Genomic DNA, 12,709 nt, shown 5'->3' with positions numbered 1-12,709 from the left:
CATAAAATCACACCATCTTATCAGAAAATGGTAGACATGAATTGTTTTTCAGAAGTATCAGAATTTAAAAGAGAACCAGAAAAGTTACATCGACCATTTCGTTCATCATTGCCAATCATCTTCTCCGAAGTCCACTCTTAAAATTCACAATGAGTGGGAAAGAAGGTCGCTGCATAGTTTAGTCTTTAGTTATTATGCTAAACAAAAATAAAATTATATTGTGGGTTTGGTAAATAGAGGTTTGAATTTGACATTACGTGTAAATATGATACCCTCCCACAACCTGCAAGTGGAGATGATTTTGATTGTGCAATAATTGCCATAGAATGTAATTGACTAGTTTCAGAGTTTTCATTTTCAATGATGATTGCAGCAAGCTTTGAAATATTTTAAATTAATGGTGCGGAGGAACTAACGTTCTGGATTTCTTTGGTAGACTTTGCAATATTTGTTGACTTTATGGTGGAAGATTATGCAGCGTTTTGACTGTATGAAGAGCACATGGATGATGTTCAAACACTGCATAATCTTTCACCATACAGTCGAAGGAGAGAGAATTTCAATAATAATATTCTCATTCAGAACCCAAGTGCACACAACTACAATCATAACAAGAATTAGTGTGCACACCAAAAGGGAGGTATCAAGTCAATTAATTACTCATGTGCACATCACGATCATATCAATGATCTCACGGACTCAACAATCTCACATCAATATCACAATTAAACTCTCAATAGTCCCCATATCTATATCAAACTAGACTCTTAATAGTCTCCATCTCCGTACCACAATCGGATTCACAATTTTCAATACGGAAAAGGGCCAAATATACCCCTGAACTATTAGAAAAGGGCCAAATATACCCCTTATTATACTTTGAGTCCAAATATACCCCTACCGTTATATTATTGGATCAAATATACCCCTCCTCTGTTAAAGTTATCCAAGTTGGACATCCAATCCTACTTGACACTTACATTTGATGAGGTGGATGCCATGTGACATGCCACCTCATCACCCCAAACCCATTTTACTTTTTCCCTCTATTTGTTCTCCTACCACTAAAAATTCCTCCCCCTCCACCGCCATTACCACCACTGAATGAAAGGTATTGTTGTCAGCAACAACAAACTCAACAGTTGGGTAAATTATAAGGTTACAGGGTGATTCTATCTCTCATTTTAATCTTTCCACTATTTAGCAACCATTTAGTAAACTTGGTAATAAACTTTTAAAGCAAATGGCAACTGATGAAAATGAATACAAAAAAGAAACCAATAGATCCATTTCCTTTTTTCTAAAGTATTTTTTTAAATCTAATGCTGAGTGTAACGAGGAGAGAGACGATTGTGATTAGAGAAGAATTAAGAAGAGGAAGAACAAACTCGGAACATGGGAGAGTCATCCAGTTTTACCGAAATGCATGTTTTCAACACTGATTTATCTTTTCTACTCCAATTCTCAATTAACATCACCGATGGTAAAATAAAAAAAGTTCGATCTTGTCTGATTTAAACTTCTATGAATGCCATAACAACCTCACGAAGATCATAGTCATTGTGGCGGTGGAGGGGAAGGAATTTTTAGTGATGGAAGAACAAATAGAAGGGAGAGGTAAAATTGGATTTGGGGTGATGAGGTGGCATGCCACGTGGCATTCACCTCATCAAATGTAAGTGCCAAGTAGGATTGCATGTCCACCTTGGACAACTTTAACGGAGGAGGGGTATGTTTGATCCAATAATATAACGATAGGAGTATATTTGAACCCAAAGTATAACGAGAGGTATATTTGGACCTTTTCCAATAATTGGCCCTTTTCCGTTTTCAAGATCCATATCACACTTATCCACAATTACATCATAACACGAAACAAGGAATCGTGATAAAATACCACAATACATGACAAAGTAATACTCAATATATGAAAAGCAACGTGTACAAAGATCTATTATGCTTTCTAGCTTGTTAATAGGTCTGATATGAACAAATAATCACAACACATAAATGACAAGCTAGTAATGTATTACAATCAAGTATGCTATTTAGCTACCCCAAACACGTATATATGCTCGTCACTCCCGTATATACGTTACCCCCACACATGTATGCACATAAAATCTCATTAGTTTGAGAAAATTTTCTTATTGAGGTCAAAGTCTTAATATATACCAGTCCTAGTAAGCTTTCAACCTTCCAACACCGCTTTTCCACGCCCAAATACGTCAAAATCACTCAACTCTAGACAAAAGAATATTTAACAGGGTCAAATAATTCTATTAAACTCTAATCTATAATTTAATATGCAGTCTAGGTTAAGGGTCGATGTTTCATGGGTGATGCCGAGATCCGTGAAGGAGTTGATGTTCAATTGGAAGACTGGAGCTAGGAGAAGAAGGCAAAAGGCTTCGAATGTTAGCCCTCTTGCTTTAATGTGGGTCATTTGGGGAGAGAGAAATTTTGAAGGGGTGGAGTTGAGCTTTCCTCAAGTGAGGAGTAGCCTTCGTTCCATTATTTTCTTTTGGTGCACATGTAGTTCCTAATTGTATAGAGGATTGGGTATCTTTTGGAGAGAACCATTTTTGTAAGGTTCTCCTTTTTTGGGTATATATCTTGTATATGACAATCTAGGCCTTGTTATTATTATTGAAATACTTTACTTGATAAAAAAAAAAATATGCAGTCTAGGTCAAAGTCAAACACAAGTCAACCCTTAACCCACATAGTCAAACCTCAAAATAAAATGCATACCGTGTTACCCATAAGCCCACCAGTTCAGATCCATTATTAGATTTCCGTTTTGAGTTCATTTACTAGCTTAAGTCATCAATTTATCATTTTTAGGAGTTAGTCAAAATCCTCAAATTCCACTTGTAAATCCATGTTAAAGACTAAAATTCAATGGTTAATTAAGATATAATCATAAGACAACGTTTAGATCACTTACCCTCAATGAATGATGGAATTTCGTTCTCACTGTAACGACCCGCTTAGTTGTTTTATGTTTTTTTACTCTCTTTCCCCCAAATAACCTTTTAGTAGTTTCATCTTGGTGTTTATTGACTTGGAGATGAGTGACGCGATTCCCGAGAAAATCGGGTGAGTTTCGAATTAGAATTAGCAAATTTTAAAGTCCTTAAGAAAAATGAGGAAGTTTGACCAAAGTCAACATTGGGGGTAAATGGTTCTATATCGAAGTTTCATAGATTCCATTAGGTCTGGAATGTGTTTTATACTTAGTCAGGTAGTTGGTTCGGGTCCAGCGAGGCTCGGACATGATTTGGGTTTTTGGTTGGAAACTAGTGAAACTTTAAGTTAAGAGTTGACCACGGTCAATATCAAGTCAAGATGACCTCTTTTCGATATTTTGAGTGTACGAGCAGGTTTGTAGTATGTTTTATGATCGAAATGCATATTTGGTTTTGTTGGGGGAGGGGGGAGGGGGGAGGGGGGGGTTCTGAATGAGTTCCGAGGGTTAAATCGGGGTGTTAGGAAAAGTTGAGCTTCAGCTGGTTCTGGTGCATTCGAACCTGCGCAGGATGGGCCGCAGGTGCAAGGGTTATAGGGTGGTGTTGGTTCGCATTTGCGGATGGCTAATCGCTTCTGCGACCCCACAGGTGCGAGGTTCCTTCCCAGGTGTTAAATGACGCCCACACCTGTGTTGGTTTTTCCGCAGGTGTGATGCCGTATCATCAAGGGATATTTCGCAGGTGTGACATCACTGGGCAGAATACCTTTTATTTTTCCAATTCGATTTCATTTGTTCATAACTCAATTTGGGAGCATTCGAGCTCAGTTTAGGCGATTTCAAGGCCTTTTGCTCGTTTAAAGCTCGAGGGTAAGATTCTGACTCTCAGTTCAATGTTTCTTCGTGAATCTCCTTTATTTAGGATTTAATCCATAGTTTGGGTTGGAAAATTGGGAGTTTTAGCCCAATGTTGAAATTGGGTTTTTCTTAAAATTGGAGGTAAAACCATGGTTAGTTTTGCATGATTTTATGGATTTAGACTATTTAGGTTATGGGTAAACTATTTCTAATATAAAATTGCAATTTTTTCCTTCGGGCTCGGGTTTGACTACTGTGGGTTCGTTTTTGGGTTCCTGGTATTATTACAGCAATATAGGTGTCAACGGACTCATATACTCATGTAGACTATGTAATTGATAGATTGGGATCAATCTGAGGCTTTGAGGAAATGAAAGACGCTCTCTTGAGGTTCGTGACATGTTTGCTTGGCATTCGAGTACCGGTGTATTGTGTTAGGTTGTAATGTACTTGTAGATACGGGCCGTGAACCAAGAATGCCAAAGCATATGGTCATTAATTGTTATAATGCTACGTGTTTATACTTGATTGGATTGTGCTGAAATCCTTAATAACGTTGTACACTCTTGTAAACCTGTCGATGAATACAAATCGAAATTGTGGCTATTAAGTTTGATGATGATGAACTTATGTGAATTATTGGCTATTAAGTCCAGAGATTGAGTTATTCATGCTCTTATATATTCAACTGTGCATGTGGTTATGAAAAGCGGGCTGCAAGCCTGCAACAGGTTGCATTATAATGCAAGGTCTGATGATTCCGGGTGGTATATGGACTTAGCGGTCCCCCATGGGTCACACCTTCTGTACAGTCCCCAAAGCTCTGTATGTATAAGGAGCATATTACATTTCATTACTTACCTTATTTGGTTATGTGAGTGACTTCGTATCTGATTCTTCGACTACTTGACTATTTGTTTATCTGAGTAAGTGACTCAACTGGTTCTTTTATACTTTGTTTAGGTGATGATTTCAGTTATGAGACCAAGTAATGGATAAGGATAATGGAAATATCACGACCCAATTTATGGCTCGTGCGGGCACCTACCTTATCCTCACCTAGTAGGCGAACTCTTACCAACCAACTCGCTATTAAAACTCGTTTTCAAGTTAACAACTGGTAGGAAGGAACACTAAGTAAGAAAACATAAATGACACTCTTTATAAATTTAAACATTACAACTTCCAGAGACCTAGTCTAGACATGTACAAGAGCTTCTACAATACCAAGGAGTAAACTCAAAATAAAATGGCACAACTTTTGCCTTGGAATAAGACGGACAAAAGCTGGAGAGAGATGTATGCCACATCCGCTATCGAAACATTTAAGCCATAACCTAAAACACTTCTACACCCCAAAAAGGAAGTAGCAAGTGTAGTATTAGTACACCACACGTACTGGTAAGCATCATAGACCGACTAAGATTAGTTCACGCAATACGATATAGAATCAATCAGAATAAATAGATAAGTACAGTCGTAACACTTTTTTTTTTTAAATCCTACACATACGTAAACAGTTTCGACATAAACATGCTCATATCCCTTTACCATGTCAACGCAACAACATGAAGTAAGCACCAACAGACAACAACAATTACATTCAAGACAGACTCCTAGACCAGCTAACCCACAATAATTAATAAAGAACAGAGATCAACCTCCATACCAACCAATACTAAGTGGAACCACTAATCCTTACCTTTTCCCTCCATAATCTAACAGACTCGTAAATTGACAAATAGACATAACAACACAACAACCCACATCAGACATTAGTCAATAGTCACTTATCAAATGCAAGTAAAACTAAGTAAAAGCAACACAACCAACGACGGTATCTCAACCGTACTTCCAACCCTGAACCATGCTAACTGGAATCACTCCGACACTACATTTCCTCATTAGTCAACGGGGCCATGAAGTTACAAGTAAACACAACCGCCCATAACCAAAATAACATCATCAAACAGGTACAACCATCAACCAATCACGGGGATATGATAAGTCCAGTTACCAACCAAACACTGGAATAATATGAGTCCAATGCAATGTAATAATAATAGTATCACATCCGTACACACATGCTAATGGTATTGTTTTCCCAATAGTCATGACCTGCAGAGGACCCATGGTGTCCATGTACCACTCGCTCCGGAACTGACCTCGAATCACGAGCCTGTAACATCCTTACCGTCAGCCACACACACACACACCTATATATATATATATATATATATATATATATATATATATATACTATCCCATCTCTGTACATAACAAATACATGCCTTGATTCTACTTCTCATTTAGTAGCGACTAGTCCATAAAAACAACATTCATACTAACCTGGATAATATCCAACCGAACTCCGTGTCCGAAGACCTAATCATGCTTTCTCCCAATCAACTCTATAACACATATACGACTCACTAATCAAAGTTTAACTCAAGTAAACCATAACCTACCTCGATGCCGAGTAGCTGTCACGAACGTCCATGGAATCTTCACTTTCCCGTTTCCAATTGAAAGCTATGATGGAGAAGTCTAGAAATATCACAAACCCGAGAACGAGAGTCAAATAAGCATACATAACAGTCTAGACTCCATAATTACTGGTCCTTATAAATTATAGGAAATAACCTTTCCCTTCATGTTCCCAATTCAATAAGTCAAGACTTAATCCATTCTCTAAATATTGAAAGAATCATTATTCGTGTTTAGTTTATCATCCTAAGACAAGAATCGATGTGAAGTTTTTGAAAGTACAAGATTTCTGGTCAAGATTGCCCGCTACACTTTTCTAGGGTGGAAACAATGATAAGGACCCTATATTTATTAATCATATGAGATAAAGCTTAGCATAAGAAGAATTATCTTTAAAGAAGATAGCCTGAAAGATGTTTGAAGGTTTACCTTTCTCAAGTCTCTAGGTGCTCTGTTCAGAAATCTTTTTCGGTGACGGCTTAGAATAAGGTTTTATGGAAAAATGGGATCAAATCCCGAAATAAGGTTTTCAAGTTGGGTCTGGTTCACGTAGGCCGCTGCAGTGGTCTACTTGTTCGTTGGGGCGGATTCGCTGAGGCGGTTCTTCGACCACTGCGGTGAAGCGGTTCTGCTCGACTACATAACTTTAAACTCTTACCGACTCGACTATAGTTAAAACCATACGTAAAACTTCCCCACGGACTAGCCATACAACAAATCAACTTGGTTCTTATACACGGGCTGCGAAAAGTCTAATAATGAGTAGACGGGTCGTTACATCAGATACCAATTAAACTACTATTCCCGAACGGCTTAAGGTGGTATGGGATTAAACGGTTATATTCTGAGCGTTGGATATTTAATGGGGCTCATACTAAAATCGTGATTTCTAAAATCTTTGCTCCAGGTCTCAGTACAATAACCAAAAATTATTTGAGTTCGTACTGGAAATCACCCACTAACGGACATTAATACCTCATGCTACTTGAAAACGTCTTTACTAGACCAACCAAACTAAGGAAGGAACGAGGTACCAGACTTTTCTTAATATTGTTAGCCCTTTTAAGGCTGCACACACAGTTCAGGAAGCGGACTTGGAATGCATATCACAGACAAAACAATACGGTTAAAAAGGCCGGACTACGAGCTGTTGCCGCGACTTGAGACCGCGGGCGCGAGGACTGGAAGACCTCGTGGGCCGCTACAGCGGATGGGCCTTCCGCCGTAGCGTTACCGCTACCGTGGAACTACCTAGACAGAATTAAAATGGGGAGGGTGATTCATATCACTCCCCCCCTCAATCTCTCTTCCTTAACCATTTTCCTTCCCCACTCACCACGATTTTCTCTCCCCCCATTCTCCCCTTTAGTCCCCTAATCTTCTCTCTTGTCCTATTTTAAACCCCCTACACTCCCCATTCATTCTCCATACTTCCCCACACATAACAAAAGAAGGCAAAAATTTTGGTGCAAAAGGAAGGGTCACTTTCTTGGAAACTTACACCATCTCCTGCTATTTCAAGGTATGTAATCCATCATATCACACTAAGAAGTTGGTTTTAAGCCTTATTTTGAATTTCTCATGCCTAAAAATGTGGGATGATGCAAAATTTTAGGATTTTGAGACAATGGTTTGGCTACTTTGGGGAAGGGAGAATTTGAATTATAGTATGTTATTTAACGTTCACAAAGTCTTAGCATCGTTTACTACCTAAGACTTGCTTGAAAATGGGGGTAAAACCTTGTTGGGGTGGTGGGTACATTTGGTAGAAGGATTTTAATATTTGCTCAAAATTAGAAGCCTATCTGTTGTTATATTGATGTTCTATGGGGTGTTAACGACATGCATGTTAACATACTACCCGATCTATGTCGAAATCTGTTGAAGTTTGGAAAAAAAATTTGAGGCACCATTTTTGAGAAAACAAGGGTTTTCTACTAAAGAAGACGGGTTCGCTGCATCGGAAATTCTTCCGCTGGCGCGGACCCCTACATAGCGCTCGCTTGATCGCTGGCATGGAAACGCAAGGGGTCGAGAACTTCACGGTAGCAGTTGTGGGCTCGCTACTATGGTACTGATAGCACTGCAAGAGAGAGGTAGAAACAAAACACTAATAACTTCATACCTATGTTGATTTTATTGGTTTTCCTGGGTCTGTAAACATCTTATTGCTGATTGAACTCGGTGTACTATTGAACTAACGCTATTTATTTTCATAGGTATACATTTACACTACACCATATCCCAGAATCAAGGAGCTCACGCTTATGAAAGGTTCGTCACCCCACAGTACAAACAGGGGCGGAGCTGCTTGGTCCCCAGGGGTGTCAAGCAACACCCCTTCGCCAGAAAATTACGTTGTATAGGTATATGAAATTCTGGTTTTATACATATATGTACTAGTATTGACACCTCTTGTAATAAGTTGAAGGCTCAGCCCAGTGGTTAGGGGGTGTCAAAGGTTTCCAAGGTTGCGTGTTCGATCCCAGTTCGCGACATAGTTTTTTTTTTTTGACTTCCGTCATTGTTTTTTTTTTTTTTTAAAAAAAAAAAAATAAGTGAGTTGAAATGACGACGTAGACTTTATCTTTAAAATAATAATGTGACTACTGAGCATCAATAAGGGATTAAACAAATCCCTAATTCTAGAAAAGAAACGTGGTTTGAATTAGGGATTAAACAAATCCCCAATTTCTGCTCGTGCTCATACCTCTCTGGCTACCGTTGATCAATCGTCGTCGTCATGGCAACGTTAAGTTAGTCTTCACCCTTTATTTCTTGTTGTCCTTTTCTTTCTCCTCTCGTCAAATTTTCCTTTTGTTTTTGACGTTAGTTTTGTTTTGCACTAATTAATTTCCATGGTGAGTGATATTGTAATGAGTGAAAAAAGCTTATTCTAATGTGTTGTACTGCAAAGTAGATTTTCGTTTCTCTTGTGTTTAATTTGAAACAAAAAAAAACCATTAATTCGATCTTAATTTCTTACTACTGTTTGGTTTAGATTTGGATTTTCTTGCCATCCAAAATTATAGGCCCAACATTGACTAGCTCATAATGGCTACACATTCAAGAAAAGTTCCAACTTCTAACTGGCATATAAAACAAAAACTTCTAAGTTTTGTAGTCGGTTTATTTTGATTTGATTGCAGTTGATTTGTGCCATAAGTGTTAATCGACATTGTGGTTTTATCCAATCTTGTGCAATATCTTATCTGGTTTGGTTTATTTCTCTGAAAGTGTTGTGGTGTTGTTTGATATTACCTTTTAAGTGATGAAGCTTAAAGGGTCTTGTTGTTTGAGTTGATTGTTACTATATTGGTACTTCTCTACTTCTAACTAATTTTTATTTTATAATTCAGTCTCAAAAATCGCTGAAGAAGTATTTTTTCAAAGTAACAAAATCAAATTTGGCCTCTCATAATCAACCTAATCGGGAAGAAAATTCCAACCAATTGGAAGTACCATTGCATTCTTCTCAAAGACAGGAAACTGATTTAGAGAATGCCAATCAATCGGAAGTACCATTGCATTCGTCTCAAAGACAAGAAATTGATTTAGATTCTTTAGAGTACGATCCAGTGAAAAGAACTCAAATCTTGGACTATCATCCAAACAATCGTGATGTAATTAGGAGAGCATACATTCGACAAGGTCCTTGTCAACTCCGTGAATCATATCTTTCCTCCAATGATTTTTATGGAGATATCTTGTACTTTAATCCTAAATGGTTTGAGGATATCCCGATTGGTTGGAGTATAAACGTAATTAACGATGCGTTAAAGATTGTTTGTATTGTTAGTTATTTAAAGATAGTAACATTCATCAAGGTGGAGGTGATGTATTTTCAACCATAGGGTTTAAGAGTTTGAATAAAAAGAAAAGTTTGTGGACACATGTTGGTAAGCCAAATAGCATTCATAACTAGGCAAAAAGAAGATGTGAAGATCTAAGTCGACAACAACAGTCTATTGTATCTGCATTTGGGAAGGGGCAATCTGATCAATTTAAGCATGAGTACTGGCTTCGCTTAACTCCTTCAATTGATGTATTAAGACTTCTTGTGAATCAAGGATTTGCATTTCGGGGTCATGATGAATCTAAATCATCACTTAATTGGGGTAATTTGCTTGGAATTCTCTCATGGTATATGAAACACTATGATAAAATTCATGATTATGTGTTGGAACATGCTCCTCAGAATGAACGAATGACCTCTCAAATGATTCAAAAAGATATTGTGATTGCATATAAGATAGAGACCATCATCAAAACTATCATTGAGGAATTAAATGGTGACTACTTTGCCTTATTAGTTGATGAATATTTTGATGTGTCACGTAAGGAGCAAATGGTGCATTGTTTATGATATGTTGATCGAAAGTGATTTGTGATGAGCGATTGATTGATATTGTACATGTTCAAGATACTAGTGCTTTATCTCTAAAGAGTGCAATTGTCAATTTACTTTCTCAACATTCATTGAGTCTATATTATGTGCGTGGACAATGTTACGATGGGGCAAGCAATATGCAAGGTGAGATAAAAGGCCTTAAAAAGTTGATTAGGCAAGAAAGTTTCTCAGCACATTCTATTCATTATTTTGCTCATCAACTTCAACTAACTCTTGTTGCAATTTCTAAAAAATGTATTCAAGTGGGAGAACTTGTATTATTAGTTTCAAATGTTTTGAATGTGTTGGGAGCTTCTTTTAAGCGTATGGATGAATTTCGAGAATCTTAAAAAGAAAGAATTCAAGAGATATGGGTGAACTTACAACAGGTAGAGGCTTGCATCAAGAACTTGGTCTTATAAGATCTGGTGATACTCGTTGGGGATCTCACTACAAATCCTTTTGTAATTTTATTCTTATGTTTGCCTCTATTATTGATGTTCTTGATGCATGTTCTCCAGATGAAAGTGCTAAGGCAACATGATATCTTGAAGCTTGTTAAACATTTAAGATTGCTTTTATGTTGCATTTGATGAGAGATATCTTAGGAATCACAGATGAGCTTAATAAATCGTTAAAAAAGAAATAATAGGATATTGCAAATGCTATGCTACTCGTTAAAGTAGCAAAGAGAATGTTGCAATCGTTAAGGGAGGATGCCTGGGATGCGCTTATTGATAAGGTATCTACATTTTGTATAAAGTATAACATTTTGATTCCTAATTTTGAAGAGCCATATGTTAACTCTGGAAGATCATGGCGTAAACCTGCTGATCATACGGTCTTACATCATTATCGTTATTATATGTTCTATAAAATTATTGATTGGCAACTTCAAGAACTCAGTGATCGTTTTAACGAGGTGACTACTGATTTGCTTCATGGAGTTGCTTGTTTGAATCCAATTGACTCATATTCTAGTTTTAACATCAGGAAGATAATGAGAATGGCTGAAAATTATATCCTGATGACTTTAATGAATTTAGTATGGGTTCTCTTGAGAATCAGCTTGCGACATACATTATTGATGTCTGTGATATTGATGAAAGGTTTGCCAAGAAAACTAGTTCTCAAGAAAACAAGTTCAGAAGCACTTAAACTTTCCTCTCGTATTCCGCTTAGTGAAAGTTTTTTACTTGCCCGCCTTGCATCCGTTGAAAGAGGCGTTTTCGGCAATGAAGTTTATTAAAGAATGACCCGCGAAATCAGATGAATGACGGACTTTTGAGCGGCTGCTTAGTTCCTTATGTAGAAAAAGATGTATTTATTAATATTTCTAATGATGCTATTGTAAAAACATTTCAGGAGATGAAACCTCGTGTCGTACAATTGCGATAATGCAATTACATTTTGCTTTCATTAACAAAGTTTATTTTGTTGAATTTTTCGCGTGTTTACTTCTTTATATTTTGACACCCCTTAATAAAAATCCTGGCTCCGCCACTGAATGCAAAAGATGCTTCTTGGAGCAGAAAAATAAGGTGCTGTTGTGAGAGAGAGGCTTTATTATGGATCGGGTGGATGAACTCGCCCCAAAATTTTACAACCGCCTACAAGCTATTAGGTGGAACAAATTGGTTGAGGATCTCGATCAATGCAATGCGAGTTGGGTTAGAGAGTTTTATGCTATGCTCCGCACTGTGGATTTTTCCTCTCCAGACTTGGAGATTCAGATTTGGAGTGTTAAGGTGAAGATTGGGGCGGCGGTGATAAATGAGATTTATGAGCAGGACAACCATCCAGATGATGAGATGAACGCCAAGAATTGCGACAAAGAATGGCCCTTGGTTGGTGTCTATGCTAGTGCCGGAGGCAAAGAGAGGCAAGATTACTTGAGTCCACAGCCTGACCGTGATTAAGAGCCGTTACTTTTTCGTTGACGCCCGCAGGTAGTTGAGCATTGTATCCCACATAATTCTCCCCTCGAGTAACACTATTGACGT

The 12,709-nt window shown here is 37.7% G+C and overlaps 1 protein-coding gene across 1 annotated transcript; it reads left to right on the top strand.

Moving 5' to 3' along the window:
- Nucleotides 1–11,076: 11,076 nt before the first annotated feature.
- Nucleotides 11,077–11,955, top strand: LOC132043904 (uncharacterized). Its single transcript, XM_059434368.1, has 2 exons — nucleotides 11,077–11,241; nucleotides 11,359–11,955. Exons 1-2 carry the CDS (start codon nucleotides 11,077–11,079, stop codon nucleotides 11,953–11,955), a joined length of 762 nt encoding a protein of 253 aa, XP_059290351.1.
- Nucleotides 11,956–12,709: the final 754 nt, after the last annotated feature.

This window comes from Lycium ferocissimum, unplaced genomic scaffold, assembly GCF_029784015.1.
Source record: "Lycium ferocissimum isolate CSIRO_LF1 unplaced genomic scaffold, AGI_CSIRO_Lferr_CH_V1 ctg300, whole genome shotgun sequence".
NCBI lineage: Eukaryota > Viridiplantae > Streptophyta > Magnoliopsida > Solanales > Solanaceae > Lycium > Lycium ferocissimum.
This window is presented reverse-complemented; position numbering and strand designations above follow the sequence as displayed.